Source organism: Hibiscus syriacus, unplaced genomic scaffold (genome assembly GCF_006381635.1).
Source record: "Hibiscus syriacus cultivar Baekdansim isolate YM2019G1 unplaced genomic scaffold, ASM638163v2 tig00110824_pilon, whole genome shotgun sequence".
NCBI lineage: Eukaryota > Viridiplantae > Streptophyta > Magnoliopsida > Malvales > Malvaceae > Hibiscus > Hibiscus syriacus.
The window spans coordinates 75237-102217 of record NW_024062879.1 but is presented as its reverse complement, the minus strand read 5'-3'; the positions used below and the strand labels follow the sequence as shown (position 1 = coordinate 102217).

At 33.7% G+C, this 26981-nt stretch overlaps 1 protein-coding gene, 2 non-coding genes and 2 pseudogenes across 4 annotated transcripts; 1 reads left to right on the top strand and 4 right to left on the bottom strand.

Annotated features, from left to right (window-relative positions):
• Window positions 1-6199: 6199 nt before the first annotated feature.
• LOC120142312 (probable protein phosphatase 2C 25) lies at window positions 6200-16991 on the bottom strand. 2 transcript variants are annotated; one of them, XM_039157037.1, is made up of 6 exons: window positions 15485-15489; window positions 12222-12226; window positions 7625-8148; window positions 6981-7322; window positions 6708-6887; window positions 6200-6607 (listed from the first exon to the last, which is right to left on the bottom strand). In XM_039157037.1, exons 3-6 carry the CDS (start codon window positions 8123-8125, stop codon window positions 6446-6448), a joined length of 1185 nt encoding a protein of 394 aa, XP_039012968.1. In that variant the 5' UTR covers window positions 8126-8148; window positions 12222-12226; window positions 15485-15489; the 3' UTR covers window positions 6200-6445. The 2 variants fall into 2 exon arrangements, with proteins under 2 accessions (XP_039012968.1, XP_039012969.1); XM_039157038.1 differs by lacking the exons at window positions 12222-12226; window positions 15485-15489 and adding an exon at window positions 16987-16991.
• Window positions 9721-9806, bottom strand: LOC120142320. Its single transcript, XR_005517836.1, has one exon. It is a non-coding gene; the product is annotated as a small nucleolar RNA SNORD25 (small nucleolar RNA).
• On the bottom strand, window positions 11837-14870 carry LOC120142311 (annotated as a pseudogene).
• Window positions 16992-20327: 3336 nt separating the features above from the next.
• Window positions 20328-25506, top strand: LOC120142319 (annotated as a pseudogene).
• Window positions 25507-26483: 977 nt separating this feature from the next.
• Window positions 26484-26555, bottom strand: TRNAG-UCC. Its single transcript has one exon. It is a non-coding gene; the product is annotated as a tRNA-Gly (tRNA).
• Between the last annotated feature and the right edge of the window lie 426 nt (window positions 26556-26981).

The following is a 26981-nucleotide window of genomic DNA, read 5'->3' as shown; positions in this document are numbered from 1 at the left end:
TTTTCAGTGAGTTTCCGAGTGACAAGAGGGACTCCTAAGAACCTAACAAGCAAAAAGCCTTGTTTGAAACTAGTAGCAGATTTAATGGAGTCCAGAGTTCTAGTAGAAATACCAACAGAATAAAATTCAGTTTTGCTAACATTGAGGTTCAGACCAGATAAAACATAGAAATGATTAAGCACACTAGTAACCCCAACAATAGAATCAAGGTTTCCTTTACAAAAGATCAAGAGGTCATCAACAAAAGATAGATGAGTAATACCAAGTTTTTTGCACTTTGGGTGGTAACCAAATATACCTCTGGTTGCTGCAAGATTAAAAAAAATTTAGAGTATGTTCATTGCAATCACAAAAAGGATAGGCGAAAGTGGGTCTCCCTGTCTAATACCTCTCTGACCCTTGAAGTATCATATTAGACTACCATTAAAAGCAATGGAATATCAATCCATCTAGTGAAAATAGAAGGTAGACCTATGGCTATAAGAATGGTGGAGATAAACTCCCAGTTAAGAGAATCAAAGGCTTTTTGTAAGTCAATTTTGAGAGCACATCTTGGCGATATATTTTTTCTACCGTAGCCTTTCACTAATTCCTGAGCAAGAAGAGTGTTATCAATAATAGATCTACCTCTAACAAAAGCATTTTGATTGAGGGATATGAGGTCACGAAGGAGGATAGTCATTCTTTTGACAAGGATTTTAGTTATGGTTTTGTAAACAATCGAGCAATAAGAGATAGATTTATAATCCTTAATTTTGCTAGGATTCTGGATTTTTGGAATCAAGGCAATAATGATGGAATTAAAAGCAGGAAGAATATTAGACTCTGGGAAGAAGTATTTGACAGCATTAACAAAGTCTTCCCCTACTACAGACCAGCATTAACCGAACATTATGAAGCAAAGCATAGGAAGATAACAACGCATGAAACATCGAATCAAATTCTTGTGATAATGGTAATTAAACATTATTAAATAACCAATAAAATGAATGATTGAATTGATGCGTTCCACTCCATCAAATCAAACTGTAAGACTAGAATTCAGTTGTTCCCCGACTTGAAAGACAAAGATTATGTACTGGTAATTCCATTATTAGAACACGCATTTCGTCATTGGTTAGAAGAAGAAAATCATAACGAGACTGAAAAGAAGATAGTAAAACCCCAAAAAACAAAAAACTTCACTCGTAAAAAGACAAATCTAAAACATCTGAGCAAGAAAACATGTAACGAAACGACACTCAATTTCAAGAACCCAGAAAAGTAATTCAAACGGTAACTGAATCGCTGAGGAGAAAGGCCAAGACGAAATGGAAAGGGAAACACTTGCAGGTAAAGGCAGAGACTTTGGATAGGTGTTGGTTGGTCCGGTCGCGACCTTGGGATAAAAAGGGGAGTGTGGGTGTGTACTAATGAGAACGCATGGGCGGGGGAAACGCCAGCTCACAGCAACCAAACCACTAGGTCAACGTTTTTATTTGACTTTTGTTTTAATCAACGTTTAATCTGATTTTGAAGGTAATGGCAGTGCTGGAAAGGGGTGGAATGATTCAGTATGAGGTATGGAGTATTTATGGCACTGCCACCTAACCCGATCTGCTTGCGTTTGCCAGAAACGAGTATTTCCATTTCAGTGTTGACTATTTTTGTGTTGGTCACCTAATTGCCAAGTGCTGTTATACTTGTAGCATGTTCAAAGTTACAAGATTTGTGTAACCAAAAAAAATTACAAGATTTGCAGGTAACAAATTAACAAAAAAAAAATCTTAAATTGTTGATGTGTAATATTGTAAATATAGATTATAACTTTTTTTATAAATACATTGATTTTATTTATCCAGGAAGGTAATAATTGTTGATAAATAAATAATATCATACCGAACAAAAACCAAAACAATAAATAGAAAGCAAACCCAAGTCTACCCCAAAACAACTAAGAACAACAGCTAAATCAATCTCCAGCCTCTACATAGACTACTATTTATAACATTGCTAGTCTTGAGAACTTCAACCTTCCCATGCAAACTCTATTGAACCGCCTCCCTTATCCGATGAACCAAAGCCTGCTCAAGAGACTGTCGACCATGAAAATTATGAGGTTTTTCTCATTCCAAACCATCTAAATTACTACATTCCACGCCAGTTGGAGCACGATTGTAAGGAGGGACTTCCCCTTCAGCCTCCTCACCTCTCAATCTAATTCCAACTCCCAACTCATAATCCCACGACGCATATTACAAGTTCTCAAACCCTCAGTCCACACATTCTTAGAGAATGGACAACCAAAGAAAATGTGATCCCCACTCTCCTGCTCACCTCCACACAAAACGTATTCCCTCTCCAGTTGAAGGCCAAAAAGAAGCAAGTCTATCTCTCGTGGGCAACCGATTTAAATTGGCCATCCAAGAAATTATAGTGTGTCTAGGGATATGAAAATCATGCCACACTAGCCTATGCCAAACAACCTTATCCTTTGCCACCCTAACTACACCCCAAATATTAGCATTACCAAGCATTGGGCTAACAATACCCCAAATTTAAGATTATAACATTTTTTATTGTTCATTTTTTTAATTTAAATAGATTATTGTTGTATGCGAATCAGAAGTGATTAAAGTGTCGACACTCAGACAATTTTACTTACGATAAAAAAATGAAAAAGGAATAAAAATAAAGTTTGAATGAGAAATCTCTCTTTCATGAGATAGATCATAATTTTATATATTTCATATCCATAAGATCATACGATAACTTATAATTGAAGAAAAGTTATAAAATGATCCTTTTGAGATAATATTATGAATCGGTTTTTTTTAATTTGAGTGACTAAGTGTTTGAGAAATAGATACTCGACCTCATATTGATGGAGAATTTCAATGCCTTGAAAATAATTTTAGCAAAGACGGCTCGATGAACACCTAGAATGGGGGCATTCAACATAGCAATTAGTGAAGACAACTATACTTGAGACAAGGTATCACTTTCAACACTTTGTAGCTTACTAAGAGTCTAGGTAGGCTCCATGTTTGCATTAGTAGACACATTTTTATGGTAGTATAGACGGAGACATTTCAACTTTACATAAGTAAATACATTCAAAGAAGAGCGTTTCAATATAATAATAATTTAAATTATATGTATCAATTCGAATATAATATATTATTTAATTTAATTTAAAAGTATCCTAATAGGTGAATGATAGTAATTTTTTTTTAGTGAAACCATGTACCACCTTTATCATCCATATCTGATTGTTTTAATGATATCATATATTATTGATGATTATTATTTGACCTTAAGTAATATCAAGTAATCCATTGTTATCTATTTTCTAACGCAAAGTGATGCTAGATAACTCGTTCTTATTTATTATTCAATGCTAAGTGGTATCATATATCTTACTACCATTGATATGTTTGTGCGAATAACGTATGAATATTATTTATGATATTTGATGTTGTGTGATACTATGTGTGAATGATATCTATGATACTTAACGTGAGTGATATCATGCATGAATATTAATTTTAATATTTGAAATGAGTGATATTAGGAAGAGAGATTAATTTTAATGAGTGATATTAGAATTTGTTTCTTATCAACAAAGCATATCTTAATGGATAAGAATACATGCGTATGGTATTTGTCAAATTAAAATAAAAGAACGGAGTTTGTGTAATATCCCACACACCAACTTGTGCCTTCAACAGATTCCATCTTTTATGTGTCTTCTCAATGTCAATTAAAAAACTATCCTAAACATTACTAGGTGACCACATCATGCTGCTCCTTTCCATATAAATGATTTTAGTATTACACGTAATCTTAAATATTTTCTATATATAAAATTATAAATATCGCTATAAATAGAATTCATAAAAGATGATCTTAGTTAAATTATAGCTATCATCATTTAATTATTGCTTTTTTTATTTTGATAATCGATTTTCTAATTCTATCAATCAAACCATCTACCTATTAAAGTATGTCAATCAAGTCGTATGCCGTGAACATTTGATTAAGGAGTTAATGTGACAATTAAATAAATTTGTATATTTATACATTTTTTTAAAGGAGTAATCTTGTATGATTTTATTGATTCATACAAAATACAAAATAGAGTGCGACGCATGAGTCTCATTAAAAAAAACCTACCTAAACCTAATGGGAGGGAAAATAGTACACCATAGACACACGACTAAACAATTACTCGCGTGAGCGCTTGCCACAATAAACCGGGCAAACACAGAAGAATCATAATTCAGGACATATGACAAAGGATGAAGAACTCGTCCCACGGCAACTATCGGGGCCGAGATCTGGCCCGCCAAGCCACAAACCACCAAAATCTAACCACACCCGTTACAGACACATTAACTGCCCTTTCTAAGCACATAGATATAACACCAAAGAGGCTTAACCGCAAGAGCAATTCACTAGTCCATGCACTCAGGGTACAGCAGAAAGAACTAATGGAAACGGCCGAATACTACCTGAGCACCTGCACAAACGGTCCACAACACTCCCAAAACCAAATTCAAAGAGAAAAACGTTAAACTTCACTCTCTCACAAAACCGCAATCTCAAGCAGCGCAAAACCGACACAAGAGCTAAACATGATACTGCGCTACTCTTACGCTCTGTTTCAAAGTAATGCCACCAAAGTATGCGAAAAAACGATGCTAGGAGGAGCCACAACACAGCATAATCCCAGCCACCACATCGTAAACACTCCCAAACGCTAAAACCATAGCAAAGCAACATAACATTGGAACATTGTCACCTAAAATTGTAACGAAAAAAATATTAAGCATTTATTTTTAGCGCAAAAATTCTTTAGGCACCAAAAATCAATTTAAGGTATAATTTAGACACTTAAAAATATTTTAAGAATCATAATATTATACAAAAATAAAAGTTACAATTATATTTGAATAGAAACTCAAATTATTCCACTCGAGTTTTATAAATTCAATTCGACTCTTAAAATTTTAAATAAGACTCCTCAACTCGAATACTATTTCTTTTTTGCTCGACTTGATCTAATACTCACCTATAACGATTAGATGAGGATTGCAATCAAACCAAAATCAAGTTGCTCTTGTACCAAAGACCTTTATCTCTGGTAACGTGCTTAGAAGTTGTGACTTTTGGTCGTTCTCAACCTCGAGTGTTATTTATTGGTCGAGATTTAGGTTTAATATATACTTCTATTCTTTCCTGTGATAAAGATATGTTGAATCATCAATTTTTTGTCATCCTATCGGTTCATTTAATGATTGTTGCTCTTTGTACGATGAATCCAGCACATAGTTAAGACATGGTAAAAAAGAATGAACAGTGAAGAAGAACGATGGTTGACACCGTCAACGATCCATATACTGAGTTGACCCACGAGATCTTATTCAATTCCAGGTCAACAAGTTGATGCTTACTTCTTCCATTTGGTTCAAAATGTATTTACACTGTCGTTATTGGGATGAATGGGAAGGGTATTGATGAAGATGATTGAAAATTTTAAATTATTATATGTTTTAAATTTTTTTTTATTATTAATAATTTATTTTTATCTATAAAATTTTAAAATTTATTTTTATAACATAAGATGATGTTTTCATTTCTGAACATAACCATTATCATAAACCTTCTATTGCTCTGAATATATCTCAAAATAAAACACAACAAATTATTCTTAAAGATCTAAATCAATACTCGGCATTGAAAGTTTCTTTGAAATCCATATTCCCACGGCATACACAAATCCCAGATTTCGACAGATTTGACAGATTTGATAGATTTATTGATTAAAAAAACACTGTCAAATCCGATATGTCCCTATTCAAAAAACACAAAATTATAAAAAAGTTATATTAAAAAATATCCTTAGTATTTAATTAAATAATTACTTTGACTATTATTTTAATTTTAAATTCTTTACATTTCATTCTGAAATAAAAATATTTTTTTTGATGGAATGAAAACCGTTAATTTACTAACAGTTATTATTAATTATTGATGTGATATAACAAAGTAATGATATAACATAATCATGTTAAGAAGGACTCCATCCAAAACCAACTCAATACACCAATTGTAGAATCATGCTTTGGCAATAAGTTATTAACCAGTATAAGGAAGATCTTGAAAAATCATCAAAACGTTTCATGAGATGGCGTCATTGAAATAAATAATTTGATAGTTTTTTATTTTATTTTATTTTTAAGAATACCCTAATTTACCTCTCCAAGTGTCAATGAATGTTAAATATACAAACAATGAGGCTGGGAATCATAAAAAGTCCCCACAAAGAATGGTCAATAAAAAGACTAAACCCTACCGCTCAACAAAAACAACCCATTTCCACCTCTACTTGTCTCAGAAACACCTCCAACAATTAGATCTAAATATACTGTCAATCCCAAGAGTTAATTGGTATTTAGGTAAATCAAATATAGTGGCCCAACTGAATCAGCATCACACTGATATCATCGAACGAGCCTCGTGAAACAGAAAGGTCGACGAGTTTCTTGCAGGCAGACAATGGAAGCGATTTACTGATTCTGGTACACAACGGTCGAGCTATGTCGACTGCTTCTTGATTACCAACCTGGAAAAGCAGAAGGAAGAAAGGGTACATTTATATTCATGTGAAAAGTCATCCATCGTAAAGATTGTAAGTACTTAAGAAGATGAAAATGGCCGCATACCTTGTCCCATAAGCCGTCAGAGGCTAATATTAAGAACTCGCATTCGGGTTCGATATGAACAATCTTTGTCTCCGGCTCCGCGATCACCCACGGTTTAAGGTGATGATCTCCGATCCCTCTGGAGACAGCCAGAGAACCATGAACTCTCCAAACACCACGGCATAAATCCACATAGCCACCCTGAAAGAACAAATTCACACCATGCATTATTATCACTCGGGGTTCTATCAAGTTCGTTGGCATGGGTCATGTATTTATCGTAAAATCGCTTACCAAACTCTGAATTCTGTTCCTTTCATCCTCCCTCGAAGGTCGGTGATCGGAGGTGAGAGCTTCAGCTACACCACCTCTGCTCAATACGGCACGGCAATCACCGGCATTAGATACAACGAGGTTCCTGTTTCGAATCAAAGCCGTCACACAGCATGTACCACCAGCGGCATCTTCCTTGAAAAAATCAGCATCTGTTTTCAAATAACCTTGTTTAACAGCTTCCTTGACAGTGGTTTCGTCTTTCATTCTAACAGTCTCATCTAAAATGTTCTTCTCCAATTTCTGGGCTGTAAATTCTGCAGCTTTAGCTCCTCCATGTCCATCAAAAACACCAAAAAATGCCTGCAATTATCATGTAATACCATTACTCTCACCAACTTAAGAAACTCATTCTAAATCAAATTCAGAATTTTAGGCCAAATAATCCATTTCAGTTCAAATTCAGTCACCACTGTTTATGTCAAAAACAAAAGTAGATCCGGTTGTTTTGGAACAGGTCAATCTGGATCTGTTTTTTTTAATATCTCAACATCTCCTTGTCGTACAATTCCTCTAATATAGGTCCATCAAAGATTACAGAACTCTAAAATTGTAAATGATAAAGAAATCAAAGATTAAAAAATGCTATAAATTGTAAAATTTACCTGTTTGGAATTTCCTTGGAGTTCGGCAGAAGCTGAGAATCTGTCTTCCATGGCTTCTCTCCTCCCTCTTTTACAATAAACCGAATATCCATCTCCCTCGCTCTCCAACTCTCTCCTTGTTTCACACGGCGTCGCCGGCATCCCCAAACACATAGCCGGCGTCGCAACCGGTATATCCAGCCTCGCCGGCCTCTTCCTCTTCAAAATTGCCGGAACCGAGCCCGGTTCCAGACTAGCAGATGAGCCGGAACCCGAGGAAGGCGATGGCGTTGATGAAGCAACCGCAGAAGAAGATGACAGCAAATACAAAGGCGGCGGCTTTTGAAGGCGGAGCCTGAAAGGAGAAGCAGACGGAGAAGCTGGGGAAGACGAATGTTTGAGGTGGGTCAACGTTAAATTCCGAGCTTCTGCCGACGGAGAGAGGGTCGACGTTTTGTTACAGAAGAGAGAAGACGACGAAGAAAACACCGGAGAGTTAGATACAGCAACGGAACACGACATCGTTTTGTTTTGTATTTTTTCTTCTTTTGCAACTTTCGAATTTGGGGTTTGTTTCTTTTCCGTGGTGTATATATAGGGAAGTTGTACTCAACGAAGACCTTTGCTTAGGTTGCTAATGGCGGAGTGGTTATGGCTTACAGATTTTGACTTTGGGACTTGAGTTTTGGACACTTCGTTTCTATCGATTAATTTTTTTTTAAAAAAAAAAAATCATCAATTATAGTATATAAATAATTTAATAACTAATAGACATTAATTAATATTTTTATTGATTTAAATTATAATTGATTGTTAAATTAAAGTTTTGATATAAACTATTATTTTATAATTAAATTTATTTAAAAAAATATTCTTATATAATCAAATTAGTTGATATCAAATATTTGATTTTATAAATATAGATTTCTTAACCTTTAGAATATAGGACAAAATTATTAAAGAGATATAATAATTTTGACGATCTTTGTAACTTTCGTAATCTCTATTGCAAATATAATTTTTTAAGGATGTTAGAAAAGATTTGATGAAACATCAAATTTATAGGATATAAGAAAGTTCATTATATTTACTCTTTATAATTTTGAAATAATAATAATTTTTTTCAATTATACGTGGAGGTAGACATGACCATATTACATTAAATGTTTACGCATAAAGAGAACTCATTTTTTGTTTTGTTTTTGAAAACAGTATACAGAGAACTCAACTCGGCGATTGAGGAGCATCTTATCCCAACACCTTGAGATGAGATATCTCAAATATATTTGAGATCGTAAATTAAAAAAAAAACATTAGAAAAACTTGAGTCGATTATGATTCAATGAATAATAATAATAATAATAATAATAATAATAATAATGAATGATAATAATAATAAGAAGAATTAAAAACTAATAATGATAATAATAAAAACAATAATAATAATGATAATAATAATGATGATGATGGTGGAAGGATATTGACCCTACAATTAGGGAAGCGTCTAACGTTTCCAGCATAAATTTATAATGAAAAGATTTCCACTTTGTGATCACAAAAATAATACGTTCGACGGTGAACGTTAGTGAGTAAGACCCTCTAGGTATACTTTTTTCCTTTTTCTAAAGTCTCTTTTTTTTTTAAATTTTCTTAAATTAAGATTAGATATAAAATTTGTCAAATTATAAAGTTAAAATTTTAAAAATCTCAAAATCTTGATCTTATCAACAAAACTTCATCAGGAAATGTAATTTCTTTCCAAGAAATATTGAATTGGAATCTAAATTATAAACATGATCGCTATTCAATAAAAAGATTCCGATGTTAAATTTTAATCGTATTAGTTAAAACAAACCCACATTTTATTAGAAACTTCATAAATTATGGAATCAAATCCCAGATTGAATTAAAATCTAAAATTGTCGAAGTAATTCTCCGTCCTCATAATAGAGGCATTGGACAAGGAGAACAATCGTTTCAGGCTCCTTTTTTTATCACTAAAACCCAAATTCTAGCATAATTAAGATCGGGTTTTAAAAAATAAAAAAAGAAGACAGTCAATTAGACATAAACCAGAAGGGGGAAAAAAAAGGAAATTTGGAGCGTATTTATCAGAAAAGAATTCAGTCCCTTAGATGTTCATAAGAATCTGCGATCATATTCGCAAATCATTACAGGTCTGTTATAAATCATCACTGCTCTTCAGATGAGAAGACTCCCAGAAACAAATTATTAAAAATATAGTTGCCCAACTGTAATCCCTAAAGCCGAGAGAAATACATTTATGGAGATGAAAAAAACTGGGCAACACAATGAATATCGCTTCAAGGGAACGAGTCATATGGGAACGGATTGAATCCACACTGACCAGATAGCGAAGCTTCAAAACGAATAGGTATGGAAAGGACTTCTTTCTTTATTTTCTGAATCGCAATTAAAACCCTAGGGTTTGACGGCGAACGAGGATGACGAAAGAGGTGGACGGGGGTAAATTATATAGTGGAGGCGCTGTAGAATTGGCTAGTTTACCCTAATTTCGGCAGCGCTTTTCCATTTATCGGGTTTGCTATTGTTAGGTTACTCTAATTTGGGCCTTTGAATTCTTTGTTGCTGGCAAACGGGCTATTTCACAGATTAGCAAACCATGATTAAATTAATTTTTTTGGGGATATTCAACTTTACATCCCTAAATTATACTCTATATTTCAAATTGAATCTACAAATCTAAAAAATTATTTATTATTAAAGTATTAATGCCATATAAAAGTATTCATTGTTATTAGCCTAGGCATTAAATGCCAATTTGGATATGTATTTAGTTATTGTTTGCCTAACTTAATTCTAATGTATACAATATTTTAAAATCAATTTTCAAAACATTTATAATCATTTTTAATTTACGAAACATTTTTCCCACTTTTATCACGTAAAATCGATACATTGCTAAAAATATGGATACCTTCCATGGCTATTAATATTAGGACCTATGTATAGATATCCTCAACTGGTATTTGTATTATTTTAAACTTTGGGTTTTTTTGAAAATTTGAACAAAAATTAAAGTATCCATATTCTTTTGAAAATATTGATACCTTTTCATAGATTTCGATACATTATCCTTGTATTATACCATTTTCAAGTTTGATGTAAAGAAAAAATAATTTGAATATCAATATCATCCCTAAGGTATTAATATTTTATTTCAAGTATCGATAATTTACTTATAGTATTAGTAATATTAAATTTCAAAAGTATGAATCTTCTTTTAAAAGTATCAATACTTGTTGTTTGAATTCTTAAATGTTATTGTTTCATGTCTTCAAGTGCTCTTTTTACTTCCACAATTACTTTTAACGATTAGAAATTTATTAGAGGCTATAAATACAAGTTCCAGGACTTCAACAATATCAAGAAAGCAATCATCAACATTCAGGAGTTAATTTTTTCATATTCGTACTTAAAATCTTCGTCTGTTTCTTATAAACACTTGTGAGCGTTCATTATGTTTTATCGGTTTAAGGATTTCTTCTTCTTAAGCAAAAAGTGTATTTGTATGTGTATTTTGTGGTGAAATCTCCAATTCTTTTTTAGTTCTGTTCTGAGAAGAGGAATACCACAGTCGTCTAGTGCAATGATCACTCTAATCAAGACAAATTTACTTCTAAGTCAATGATTTACCACGACACAATGTTTGTTGATTCTTTTTCCGATTTATTTGTTTATTTATTCAATCAATGCTAACACCTCATTTTTACCGTTATATTTTCAACACTCTGGTCCCCTCAATCCTTGCATTGACAAATGTTAGAATACTGGGGTCAATCTGCTGGTTTCAAATTCAACAATAAAGGCACTTTGCATTGACAAAGTGATAACGACACCCCCACTAAAGAAAAACAACATGCATGAAGCTCGAATGTGGAGCCATCCCACTCAGCAAAGCTACGTGGAAGTTCGAGTCTTTTTGCTTTGACCTTACTCTCCAAAACAAACATACAAACAAAAAAGGCTCTTAATCTCAGAAACTGAACTACATAGGATTCTAAGCTCACAACACTGTACCTCATTCTCCAAGCATAGCCTCAAAGGTAACAGCATCCTAGGAAGCCAACCTGACTCGCATTCAAGACCAATATTTCCTTTGAACGTAGTTACTAGCTATGTTATACGAAAAACGGGCAGTTTCTTGTGGTAAAAGTAAAATAAATAATGCAAAAAGCATGAGTGCAACTGTAGTTACATAAAAGCAAGAATCTCATATATGAAAGCTGAACCAAAAATTCACTCCTTCCATCAGGAGCCATATAAACCTTTCTCTTTCTTTTTTGTAGCTTTTCAGATATACAGAATCATCATATTTGACCCCGCCAATATTATCTAACATATCACTGTTTGAAATTCAAAACCAATTTGAATTACATTGAACGAGATTTCTCATAAAGAATCTAAGGCTTGATCTTTACCTTTAACATGCCGCTCCCCTAGGAGCAACCAACAACGGTGTCACAAGGTGCCTTGGATTGGATTATGACACGAGCTCCTGAAGCAAGCCTGTTGAGGGAAACCATGTGTTAGTCAACCAATATGAAACAAGAAAAGTCATACGGAAAAAAAAAACTTGATCTTACGTCCTGAAAGTTCTAATGGAGGGATTTATACTTAACTTTCTTCAATTTTTATCACCTGCTCCTCTTCTCTGAATGAATCCAACCTATTTGATTGCTTGTGATTAACAACAGGCTCAGTCATTCTTCTACTGCTAACAGCAGATGTGTTACTCGATTCAGAGGGCGGGTTGTCGATCCCGTCAGAGGAGTTTCTTGGTTTATCAGAAATAGGAGATCTCATTGACTCGCTCCTTGGCTGCTTGCTTAGTGAAGCTTTGATAGAGCGGGGGATGCATTTTGTGTGTTCTGAATTTGTCTCTTCTTTTTCTTCAGCTGATTCCAGCTCCTTACAAGTCCTATAATTCAACTTAGTTTCATGAGTTTAGCATGAGCTACAAAAGAAATGTAGCTGACGCTACATTATACATACGAAACAAAGCACATTTCATTCTAAAGAAGCCTAAACCAGTCAGTCAATGCCTATGTGCCCAATTCTCAAAGAAGATGCAAGTATTACCTAGAATATTCATATACGCTTTCAAATTCTACATTGATGATTACAGACATACATGGAGGAGGATGCATGGTCTTTGCTACATTCATAAATCATAAGCATTCAGACTCTCCAATATAAAAGGTCTAAAAGATCTGATCTGAAGCAATTGGACTGAATCTCAGTGTGCTAAGCTCATAGTTATTTTGAACTATGTTCCCATTGCCGTACTATAGAATTAGTGTGGTCACAACTGTAAACAATTATGATTCATGAGCACGTTTGACCAATTAAATGCTTTGTATTTGGTAGCAAAATAGTTCATTCATTTCGCCCTAATAAACCAACACAAATAGATTGATACACAAACTTACCGATCATCATTATATGAAGAAGACCGTTTCAGAGAGGGATGTCCTTGTTTGAGCATTTTTGTCTCAACCAAACTACCACTGAAATATTCTTTGTCTTTCAATCTCAGGCCCATCAACCTTGGATTCTCTGATAAGCAGTCAAGCTTTCCCAACATGATTGAAGTAGAGAACAATGGTGATGAAAATTTCGAATGGGAAAACCTAGGCCTATAGGTTGGAACAAAGCCAAAACTATGGTCTTTCACAGATAATGACCCACATGAGATCAACTGCATCAACATACTTGTTGCCTTGAGCCTAGCATTGGTTGGCATTCGGATTTCTTCCTCTTCAAGAATCCTAAAACTATTGATTTTACTTGCATCTGCTCGGATTAGAGATTCCAATGTTTCAGTTTTCCCCCAGTAGATGATGCACTAGAAATGGACGGTGGAGAAACTGGATTCCTGCATATCTCTGAATTATCTTTCACACGAGGGTTAGGGATGTGTTTCTGGAAATTCTCATTGCCTCCAGGTTCTAATGACCCGTCATCAGTTGAAATACCCCTTGAACAAGTTTCCCGTGTCTTAGGTCTGTCCGTGTTTTCCTCAGTCTGTGTTGAAGCATCCGCTAATTCTTCACTTTTACAAACCTTATACTCAGTCAAACTAAGTGAACAACCCCAGGAAGAATTCTTTCCATATCTAGATTCCGGTGATGCACCGGAGGAGCCAGGAGTTGGACGGTTAATCGGAGAAGAGAGTTCATCATCCTGAGAATTCTTTGTTCTCTTCCCATTCATACTGGAAGAGGACGAAGAATCATCTTGGCTTTTAGAAGAAGAGGGTGGTTCAGGTAATTGCTTCAGAGTTTGCAATCTACTGCTATTCCCAACTGGACTAAAGCGATCTGAACATAAAATTCACTAGCATTAACCCTTTAGGCTTACATTTCCTTTTTCTCCTCCTATTAAATATAATACAAGTTAATCATAAAATGATATTAACCTGAGTTATATTCTTCAAATAGTTCGGAGCCCTTGAGAACGTATTCATTTCCATGTGCAGGAAGTATTAAATCATCTTCAGAAAGATCATGCCATACAAATCCATTCCTATAGCTTCTGCAACAATTAATACTCCAAAAACTAAGGAATCAATAAACAGGAAAAAAATAGCCTTCTTTGTTTTTCATTTACTTTTTAAAGTACTATATCTATTATTTTCCCGCGGTTTCTCAGCAATCAAAGAGCATTTAATTTCTTTGTAATTCTATTTTAAAAAATCTTTTGTTACCTCTTGCAAGACCAAGAATACAAGGATGCCATTCGTCTGCCTCTCAGACTATTAAGCTTCTCAATCACATCTACAGAGCACAAAAATTAAAAATCAATCAGTCAAGAAAAAAAAGTAGCTGAATGAACAAATTTGAAAGTCTAGTTAAAATTACCTCTCAAATAGAGTCCATCAGGAGAAGAGAGAGGAACTTCGATGAAATGAGGATGCTCGAGCTGGCGATTTCTACAGAGATAATAAACAACCGGAACTTTCCGGTTATGCTGATAGTACTTGGGTGATTTCTCAGTCCAAACTTTAGCTCTTTCTGGACTCACTTGCCTGTATTTCTTCATTCTCGACTCCATTTCCGATCCAAACATAGGTTCAAAACCCTAAATCCAAACACCTTTAAATATCTAGATCAAACATTTTTTTAAAGAAAAAATCATCTAGTCTTGCTTCTTTTCTAGTACATTAGATCTGTGACGTGAATCAACCAACCAAAAGAGAGAGAAAGAGAGAGAGAGAAACAATTGGTTTATAACACTGGGAAAGGGAGAAGGAAAGAAAGGAGACAGATGCTTTTTGTAAAAAAAGGAGGGACGGAATGCCCAAAACTGTTGTTTGGGTGATAGTGATTGGGGGTGAAAAAGAAGGCGAAAGGGAAAAGGTAAGGGGGTAAACTGCGGGGGGTGGAGGGAGGAAGATGACTCTGTTTCTTTGGCTGCTTTCGACTACTTTTGGCCGATTCGATGGCAGTTTTGACTGTGAGAGCTTAGCTTAACTTTTGGATTTATCGTAACTTTTGGCTAAGCAGGCTGCATTTATACTATAGGTTTAAAGTGGGTTTAACAGCGAAGAGTAGAATAAAGAAGACGAAGAAGATGCAATTAGACAATAGAAATTTAAAAATGTTACTTTTGACAAATTTTGTATCTAACTTTTCTGGTACATTACATCCCCGAGCTATGGTTTATATTTTGAATTTATTTTTAAAATAATATAGATCTATTTTTTTTAAGTACTGTGTTCTAGACTTATTAAAAATAGTGTCCCATATATTCTAAAGTCTCCCCTTGAGCTATTGGGTTTTAACGGTTATATTTGCAGTGTGTGTGCATTGTCAATAATTAAAAAAGATTATGAACAATTTTATCTTATAATCACCTTATATTATAAAAAAATGCTCTAATTAAAATTTGAACTTACATAGACAAAAAAGATTTCGGTAATTTTATTGTGCAGAGGAGAAATTTAATACTAATTTATGATGAGTTTTAACCTAAAGTGTTACTATATCTATTCTAAAAGATAATACAATTAAAAAAATCCGGTTACAGCTTTGAATGCTACATTGTGAATAGTTTTAACTTAAAATGTTATTAATTCTATATAAATTTATACTTTGTTTTTTATATAACCACCGATTTTCGATTTAATAATCGACTAATTCGAATTGGGTACTGTTGAAGCGAAGACAATCCTTCCAATTTAATTTGCCCAATTCATAAACTTTATGATTCAAATCATTGATTTTGCTTAAAGGATATAGTATCTTTAACTCATAAGACAAACTAGTTACTAGTAATATTTGTACTTTGTTAAAATGTCTAATGCGGGGTTGAACTTTTATATACGTTCATTTTTTTCTCTCTTTAAATTAAAATATTCTTTCTTCGATAATAATGGTTAATTTTTCCGTAAATATTTTTAAATAGATAAATAAATGATTTGGAATAAATTTGATTCTCATAAGCGAGAACTGTATTTTAAATCATATGCCTAAAGGATAATTGGAATAATTATCATGTCACATCCTGTGAGTTGTGGTTAACATTTTTTAAAAATAAAAAACCAATAATAGATGGTCACTCGGAATTGGAGGTTTTGAAAGCAAAGATGAATACACGACATTAATAATTCCTTCGACTAAGGGTAGCACTGCTTTAAATATGAATTTATTATTCATCGGAAAAAGTTTTCAATAGGAATTATTAAAGTCGGGTCAATTTTAAATATAACTATCAGCGTATATAAATTATAATAACATTGGATTTTTATGTTATCACGAACTATTATTATTGATATCGTGTCGATGAAGATAAAATCATTTAATGGTAACTAAATTCGGATGTTTTTTTCTTTCTTTTATGGGATAAAAAAATATTCTTTTTGTAATCAACCTAAGTTCAAGTGGAACGGTATAACAAAGAATAAAGAATGAGAGGGCTAAAACAATATATTAAGTCTTAAGACGATGGAAAGAATAATGGACAGGTTTTATTATTAAATACATAAATTTATCATATGGTCATGTATCGAAAGTGAAAGGCAGAGTAGCAGAGGCGTCGGCGGGGTTGGTGGGGGTTATTCGTTAGTTAGGATGGAATAATAAAGTAGATATACATTATTAGCCACCCTCTTTATTCTTCCATATCTGCTCTTGTCGACCAAATGCCAAGTAACAAAAAAGGCATGTAACTAATTGTAATATCTATTCTTCTATATATATGTGTGTGTCACAAGTCCATGCAAATAAACTTCAATTTTCTTAGACATATAGATAGGTGCTTAAGAGTAACATAGGTTGAACCTATCAACTAGTGTAATATACACATCAAGAACACTACCATTTATTTTTCGGATGTACTTGATAATTATAAGAAAGGGAACATATAATTTTTGTCAATTTCAATTTGAATTTCATAAACGAGATTACTATTAAGAGGGGTTTAATAACTAACGACTCAACTTGGACCTTTGAGAATTGATACATCAGGATCATTTAGGATTTAACATTCAGATATATTAGGATTGATCCTATTAATTAAGCCTACATGGCATTTTAATCATTTTGAATCCAAGAGAAATTTTTAATAATTAAGCTAAATAAGGGTAAATAATGATTTGTAGTATTCAAGATTTATGACGACTTGTCAGATTTTCAAGTTCAGTGGAAACTAAAATATATCTCAATAACGTGGTACAAACCAAGTATTCGGACAAAGACACTTCACATATATTCATTTCTTATAATCAACTGCATGATATTGTTGAACAAATCACATTCCCAAATCATCATTGAATGGATCTCGAGGAGAGAAACATGTATTCATACAATATTTATTTTATTCAAATATTGTAACAATATCAGGAATAAAGGATATACTTAGGTCATACTCCAAAACCTTTAGGGTGCGTTTGGTTTACGGAATGTAAAATTATCAGTGAGAATAAAAGATTATCAGAGAATAAGATTACTGGGAATGTTGTATTTTGTGTTTGGTTAGTTTAGCAGGAATGCAAGATTACCGTGTTTGGTTAAAAGAATAAAAGATTATTGGAATGTATATTTGACCAAATTGTCCTTATTATATATCTGTTTTTTAACAAGTTGGAAAATATTTATATATTTTCTTTAAAAAAATTAAATTCATAAAATTTATATAATTTTTTTACAAAATTGAAAATATAAAAAGGTTTAATGAAAGAGTAAAATTTTATAATTTTATTTTACCCTTGAACTTCATATAAAATTTTAATTATATATATATTTTTTGTAAATCTAAAATAGTTTAAGGATAAATTTGTAATTTAACCTTCGTAGAATTTTTTATTATTCAATGACAGAATAAGGATATTTTTGAAAGATTTTTTTAAGGGCATTTTAGTCTAAAATGTCGATAATCCAACAATACCTAAGAAAAAAGAATTAATGACATTCCTGGTAATATACCCAAAAAATCTACTATTGGTAATGTAAGATTACCGGGAATACCATTCCCAACCAGCCAAACGAGGGAATGTGGATTCCATTCCCATGGGAATCTCACATTCCCCAACCAAACACACCCTTAGTGGCGATACAACATTATATTTATTGGTATTTTTAGAATTTATCCAAATGCATTCATTTATTCTAGGTAGTGAGGATATTTAGGTCGTTTAGGTACTTTGGGATATTTCAGTCAATTCAGTCATATATAGTACTTCCAACTAATTGGTCTTTAGATGTTTATTTAGAAATCAGGAATTCTAATTATTTTGCAATTTTTAAGGTTATAAACATATTACCAGGACTTTCCAAATAGATCAATAGTGTAATAGATGTATAAGTGGTTTTATCAGGTTAAGTTGAGTTATCAGGTTATTTCCTCAGGTGTAATCCATGTCCTTTTTATATCTTAAGGGTATTTTTGTCATTTCTCATCCAAGTACTCCAAGCATTAAAACTTTTAACGATAATAATCAAAATTTAAGGTTTCGAGGTTAATTGTTTTATCAATTAATCACTAGAATTTTTTACCAATCATCTAATTCATTCTACAAGTCATTCGAGTCCTATCTAGTTTACTATCTAATTTTCGCACTCAGTTTGAATTTAAAACAATCAACTATAATCTCAAGATCAATCGTATTCATTCATGTATTAACCAATTACCAGCATGTACCGTAAAACACACAAAAGATAGTAAATTTTACCTCAACTTCGAGCTAAATCGATCGACCTTGAAACTACATTCGATTGCTCTTGAAATCGAATTCAACGCCCCATAATATTTTGAACAGATGACAAAACGAATTGCATCCCAAAAAAAAACTTAAACGCAAAAAATGGATTGAATCGGGAGGTCAAAACATTGAATAATAGTTTAATGAGTTCGAATTTGACAAAACATACCCAAAAACAGACTAAAAAGGTCGAAAAACTCAAAATATGACTTTTTAAAAAAAGTCAACTATTGGTCAACGATCAAAGTTAACGTCGGTCAATTGTCAACAATTAATCAACAGTCAATGGTCGGTCAATGGCAGCTCGACTTGACTTGACAAGGCTCGGCTCGACTCAGCTCAAGATAGCTCGGTCTGGTTTGGATCGATTTAGATCGATTCAGTCCAATTCTATAAGCACTACAGGCTGAATACAATGCTCCCACGAAGGGGGCAGCGTGTGAGGCGCGTGCGGTGGCTCTACTGGTCAAATTTTTTAAAATAAAAGTTTAAATCTAAAATCTCTTATAGGTGTTGTTCCTCAATGTGTAACGACAGAAAGTTGATTTTTAAAATGGTCGAATCTCCCTTCAGTCCACCTCCCACCACATCAATGATGATGATAATTACTTTGACATCAGTCGACTCGAAACATCAGGAGGAGCACATTAAGTTGGTGGTGTATACCAGGGACGGTAGGTCGACGACGATTCAAAGAGTCTATTCCTTATTACTTTCTTCTTACTTTGATTGTTTGCTAGATTGATATTTTTTTGTCAGTGTGTTTACTTGTCTTTTATATTATGTTTTTGGATCAATATCCTATTTTTTTATTGATTCTTTTATTTTAGAAAAATATCTAAGAATTCTTTTACTCAAGCAATTATTTATCAAATACGTTTATTATGACCGTTAGCGAATTCTTTTGTAAAATTTTAAACTTTTAAAGTTTACGCTTACAATATTTGATTTCATATGAGATAATATTCATCAATGAGAAGTGTGAACAAGTGTAAAAGTTTTGTTGTACTTAGTTATTTATAGAAATTGAATTTTGACTGAACTCCATGGATATAAAGTTAGTTAAACAAGAACCTATTTATGTATACTCCGTGTACACTAATTAATGGTATCGGTTTGTTAATTTATAAATAAAATATATTTATTTTAAATATAATTTAGTAAATAAACAAAATAGGGATAAATATGTACTTCAGTTAAAATATAAAATATACTTTTTCAAAGTCGGAAGCTAAAACATTTGACTTGGCTCGAAAACTAGTTTAGAAATGCAACCCTAAACACTTTGTCCTAAAACGGCTGAATTTTTCTGTTCAGCCCAGCAAAAAGAAGTAGAGAGAAAAGAGAGCCCAAAGGATCGCAAAAGGGTGGGATTCCCATTGCCACTTCCCGCCAATTTCTCAACACATCTTTCAAGCTTTTGCCCCACTCTCTTTCTATCCGCTTCTGTGTACTTCTTCCTCAATCCCTTCGAATTGAATGCTAAAGCTTCGGTCATCCCATCTCCTTTGCTGTACTTGTCATTCTCGCCCTCTCAAACTTGTCATTCCTCCATCTTCTTATTCCCTTTCTCTCCCTTTTAAGTGTTCTTCTTTTGCTCCAAACCCCTCTCTTTCCTCCTTAAACCCTTACTCCGATATGTCTTCTCGCCCCTCCGCCTTCGATGCTCTCACGTCCAATGCTCGCCGTTTAGCGGGAAAAAAGAGCCCTTACTCTTCTTCGCCCACCAAGAAACGCAAATCCCCGTCGCCAACACCAAATCCTAATCCTACAAAAACCATCGACTCAACTGAAGTGAAACCCGACCCAGATATTACCAGCGATGGAATTCAAAAGCCCAATTTAGATGTGACGAAGAAACCCCTGGATTTGAAGAAGATAAAGGCAGGGAGTGCCTCCGAGAGAAATGTGGAGTTGAAGGGGAAAATTGGGCTATTGAAAAAGAAGCCGGCGGATTTTGATCCAAAAATGGTGGTGTGTTGGGAGAAAGGAGAGAGGGTTCCGTTTTTGTTTCTGAGCCTGGCGTTTGACTTGATAGCGAATGAGACGGGTCGGATTGTGATAACCGGTATTGTTTGTAATATGCTGAGGACTGTTATTGATACCACACGGGATGATTTGGTGGCGACGGTTTACTTGGCTGCAAATATGGTTGCTCCGGCGCATGAGGGGGTAGAGCTGGGAATTGGAGATGCCTCCATTATCAAGGCCCTGGCCGAGGCCTGTGGAAGGACTGAATCACAGATCAAGAGTCAGTACAAGGTATAATTTTAAGTTTCTCTTTATTTTGGGGCTTGATTAGAGCTTGCTAACACAGGATCTTGCCATTTAATTATGTTGATTTACTTTTTGACTGTAAAGAGGAGACCTGGGCCTTGTTGCACAAGCTAGTCGTTCATCTCAATCGATGATGCGCAAGCCTGATCCATTAACTGTTGTCAAAGTGTTTGACACCTTTCGGCTAGTTGCTAAGGTTAACCATTTTCTTTCTCGAATGGAATTACTTTTAGAGGGATGCATTTGGTTCCAATAAACTGTACCTTAGTCTTTGATCTTGACATCCATGGTTGAAATGGCCGTTTAGTTGCCTTGCATTACATGAATGCTGCATGTGCCCATCTTCTTTGAACGTGGACTCATTTTGATGTAACCGGGGATATTTTACACCGTTTGTGTTGTGATACACGTCATTTTTAATATTTCTAAACCCAATGTTTCATTTTAAATTGTAGCATTAATAGTTTAATACATCGTTGTTTTATGTAATATAGTGCACAACATCGTTTTTGATCCTCTCTTCTCAATCTCTGCTTAATCTACTGTTCCCTTCTTAATTTCTGTTAGTCCTTAGTTTTATCTTGCATCATGCTGACATAAATTGATCACTTGGTATACACCATGCATGCATTAGTAGGTGAAATGTTTCCAATATTGCTATTGCTTATGCAATTATAATTCTTGGGACCTTCTGCAGTACAACCTTGCCCAATATGTGGAGAAGAGAATGCATTAATTATTGGTTCTTGTTGGTGTATATTTATACATTTAATGTTATTGGTTTCCTCCTTTTTGGTCTGCTTATACAGGAATCTGGAAAGGATAGTCAGGAAAAGAAAAAGAATCGTATCAAGGAACATCTTGTTGCTGCAACTGACTGTGAACCTCTATACTTGATTCGTCTACTTCAGGTTGTAATTAGGAGACTTGCTAGAATCATCGAAAGAAAACCTAATGAAAACTTCTTGACTGGCATTGACTTTTACGTCAAAATTAGATATTGACAGTAGATGTCACAAATCCTAATAAGAAGCTTGACAATTGAGATAAGCATGCATTTGTTTATACAGTTACAGTCCCTTAAACTCTTTTCGGTGCTTGCAAACTGTTGTGGCATGCTACTGCTTCTACAATGTTGGTTTAGTTACTAAAATTTTCTTTCTTGTGTAGATTCAAGAAGTCCTCCGTAAAATCATTTGTTTTGGTTTGTGAGCTTGTTGCTTATGATCGAGTTCAATTTTTTTTTTACCTTTTCAGGTTACTTGTTGCATACTTTGCTTTAGAATTTATTGTGCAATGCTGGTTCTGCTGGTTTTATTGTGTACAAATTCATTTGTCTCAGTACTACTATACTATATATACGTTGGTGATCCTTCAACAATCAAAACACATCTTACTAGCAGGCATTTCATATTAACATATTTCCGAAATGTTTGCATTAGTTTTTTATATTAAAACTGGCTATATTTTGTCACTGTTAACTGTTGAATAATTCTTTTTGGACGTTATGGAAGAAGTTTACTGAAATTGTCTGAATCAAAGGTGATATTGGTGACGGTTTGTTTTCTGATATGCAGATCCTTAGTACAAGAGCACAGAAAAATGTGGTTGAGAGTGAAATCAAAGTTGATGTGTGCATATATGCTTTTGACATCTTATATATTAACGGGAAATCGCTTCTTCATGAACAACTTAAAGTTCGTAGAGAGGTATGGGTTAAGCTACAACACATTTGGTTCTGGAACTCTTGGCAATAAAAATTATTTTTGTCAAGATTTATAAAGTGATTCTATCACTACAACAATGTATATCATTGGTAAACTGCTTATATCATCTTTATCTCAAATGCCAAAATTTCAATTGTATTAGTATTAGCATTACCAAGAACTCACGATGAAGATTTGTGACAAGGAGACTGGCCTTCATGGTTAAGAAACTGATTGGGAGTGTTATTTGTGTTGAGGAGGTGTTTATCTCATTCACTGCATATCATGTGCCCTATTCAATTCACCAGGGTTTTCTTCCTATTTGCCCTTTGCAGAGGCTTTATGACTCATTTGAGGAAGAAGCTGGATTATTTCAGTTTGCAACAGCCTTAACATCAAATGATCTTGAGGAGATTCAAGCTTTCCTTAATTCTGCTGTTTCTTCAAGGTATTTGTTTAATTCTTCCGGAAACTTTTATCTGGCAGCTGGAATGAGCCCAATAAATATTGTAAAAGAAAATCAGGGAAATATTATTGATGCTAATTAGTCTTAGTTTTCAGTTGTGAGGATTTAATTATCAAAACATTGGATAGAGATGCTACATACGAGCCGTCAAAGCGGTCACTGAACTGGCTAAAATTGAAGAAAGATTACATGGAAAGGTAAGATGTTAGATATGTTTTCTTCTTGGGGCAAATTACGATTAGGTATGATTTTGTGCATATGCAACTTTTAATGTTCCTCTTTTCCATGTAGTATCGGAGACACATTAGATCTAGTACCTATTGCTGCTTTCCATGGCCGTGGTAAACGGACTGGTAATCCTTTTTGTTTACATATCATATCTGATGACTGGTGCTCATATAGAGTTTATCTTATGCTGATTGTTTCTGCTTCCATCTTAGTTTTTCTGTGATGCTTTCTGTAATTGGTGCCTTATATCCTTAGGTGTCTATTGGTGCCTTATATCCTTAGGTGTCTATTGGGTGCCTTTCTCTTGGCATGTTATGATGACAGTAATGAAGAGTTCCAGAGTATATGTAAAATTGGTTGGTGAAACTTGAATTGCAACTTTTCAACATATTGGTTGTCTTTCCAGCTGATGATTGCTGTCCAACCTTCCTTTTTTCTTTTCTCTTTGATGCTCAATAGGTACAGGATTTTCTGAAGCACAACTTGAAGAATGTTCTGCCAGTCTCTGCTCAAAAATGATTCCTGAACCAAAGGTTTGTCTTTTGTTGTAAGAAAGGAAATTGTGAGCAAATCTATCTTTTGATAAGCATAAAAATTCCGATTTTCTTATTGGTTACAGTCATACTATCGTTGTGAGATAAAGCCAGATGTATGGTTTGAGGCTTCAGAGGTAAAATTACACTATGATTATTTTTTGGATGTTTGTGCATGTTCCATGATGTCTATGTTCCTGTAATGGACAAAACTGTTATTTAGTGGAAGGAATAGGCTTGCATGATGCATCAAATGAGGTAAGGAATGGTTTGGTCAATTGGTTGGGAGTTTGCTGCTTGCCACAGCTTTATTAGGATCACATTCAAGCCTATTCCATAGTATGGTTGGTGGGAAGTGTGCCTTTAGTCTCTAATCTGATTGAGCAAAGCACCATTCCTATGCATGTAATATGTCATAAACAGTCGCAATGAATTCTCAGTCTAGATCAGAGTGGCGAACTTTCTCAATTACAGTATTCTTTTGCATGGTGCATGGTGCATGCTTGCATTATTTGTTATCACATTTTTTGCTCAATGTTCACTATTCATCCTGTCTGCCTCCATCCATGTCCTGTTTGTAGAGTGTGCTTTTTGTTCTTCAATGATCCATTTCTTGTTACCGTTTGAAATAGTTATAAACTGAATTCCCTGGACTTTAGTAAATTCTTTTCTCATTGTGTACTTGCTTCTATTTGTTGAAATCTGGGTTTCTGAATATTCCTCTATAGAATATCAGTAGTTTTTGTCTCCCATTAAAAAATTAAATGGTTTCTGTTGAATCGATTGAGATGATTATTGTTGTGTCCTACAAAAGTTCAAACATTTTCTAGATCCTAAATGGTTTAAGAATTATATTCCAGATTTTGTGTTCCTATATTATCGTTGCAACTACCTTGCTAATCTCCTTTTTGCATTCAATAACTGATTGTATTTGCTTTAGGCTATTGGTATTCATTTCAGTGGTTCCTTTCTTTTTAAAATCTCCTTTCGAACTTCTTGCAGGTTTGGGAGGTAAAATTTGCAGACTTGACCATTAGCCCTGTTCATTGTGCTGCTATTGGGATTGCGGATCCTGCTAAGGTGGGATAAAAGTTGTCACGTGTTGGAAGTCTTTTAGTGTTATTTATTCATTTTAATTTATTTCTCAATGTCCTGTATGTATGATTTGATTTCTGAATTCTGGAGGTGGGCGGATTATTAGTTTCGATCCTGCAACTGTTGTGTTTATCAAACTTCTCTGTTAGTAGAAAATGAATTCATCTAATTCCTAATTATTCTTGGTAAAAGGGTATATCTATCCGGATTCTTCGTTTAGTTTGTGTTCTAGAAGATAAGACACCAGAGCAAGCTACATCATCAGAGCAGGTGAATATTTGCAGGTGGCTGAGATGTATAATGCTCAAAACCACAATCAAACTAATAACGAAGACAATGGTGAGGATGATTGAGGAATTCTGATAAGCGTCTCAATATTTTTCCTCCCCCGGTAGGTGAATAGCAATAATTTAATGCGTGAAGGGGACTGGTAGACTCCATTTTCTAAACCTTGCAATGTAAATAGAGACACTCCTTTTCTCGGTTGCAATCAAGAAGGTTGTTATTGCTGGATAGGCTGATTTCTTTACCAATTTTCTTGAATGCCGATTTTTTTAATGCAATATGCTGCCTATATTTAAAAATCATGTTGGAATTGTTAAGTAATGCTTTTGATTTTTGTTTTATCATGTTCATTGGATTAGAGCCTTGGTCTTCCTATCTAATGTAGGACCCTTTTAAGGGGGAAATGTTTATATGGGAACCTACTAGTTCTTCTAAGGTAGACAATATCTGGTTTAATCATTTTGTTCTCATCGGATCTTCATTTCATTTTGAGTTTCCATTTATGGACTAAGGTTAACCTACAAGCTTATTATTTTGTGTGGTGTGGTCAATTGATCTCACACTCTCCTATCTAGTTATGCCCATGATTATATGTTCATGCACGTATGTGTAAATATGTTTGCATGTAGTTACTAAACGTACAAATACAAATATATATCCTAAAAATTTTAATAAACAAATATAATTTTAAAATTTTTAATAAATAAGAATTAAGTATGAATGAATTTATAAATAAATAAACAAACGTGTAAAAAAATTATTCATTCAAATTTGATTAATTTATTATCTTATTTGATTGATTGAATTGTTATTTAATAAAGTATATTATGTATTCACATTTAATTATAAGATTTCAATTAGTAAAAGGAATTTTATTATTATTTTTTTTGGATTAGTAGATTCACACATAATCTTGGCATATAGTCACCCATTATTAAAACAAAATTCTCTCAATCACACGGGATGGATGCCAACATTAACTACTTTTCAAATGATTTCATCAAAATTTTAAGCTCACTACGCAAAGATAACAAAAACTGATTAATGCGTCTGCCGGGAGTCGAACCCGGGTCTATTGCTTGGAAGGCAATTATCCTAACCGTTGGACTACAAACGCCATTTGTTTACTATTCGTGATGCTCTTTATATCACGTATTGTTATATTTAATAGCAGAATAGACACTTCAAGGATAACAGGGTATGATATAGAAGATTCGTCTGGCTTTTCATTCATCACAACATATGCTATTGCTAAAAGACAAACAAATTCCATGGGATCCCGTCTATGTTCACGTTAAAACATTTTAGTCTAATTTATTGGCCTCCTATCTATATTTAATACACACGTGGTCATATTAGTGTCATATGTCACATATTATGTGCATAACATCATTAATATTCTAAAACTTAAATTGATTTAATTTTTAATTTTCTATTTAATGAATCCATCATAAAAACAAGGTAATGTGGAGTTCATAATAGACTATGATGTCTCTCAAATGTGTACTATAGCTCTAAAAAATAAAATAATATTTTTTTTTTA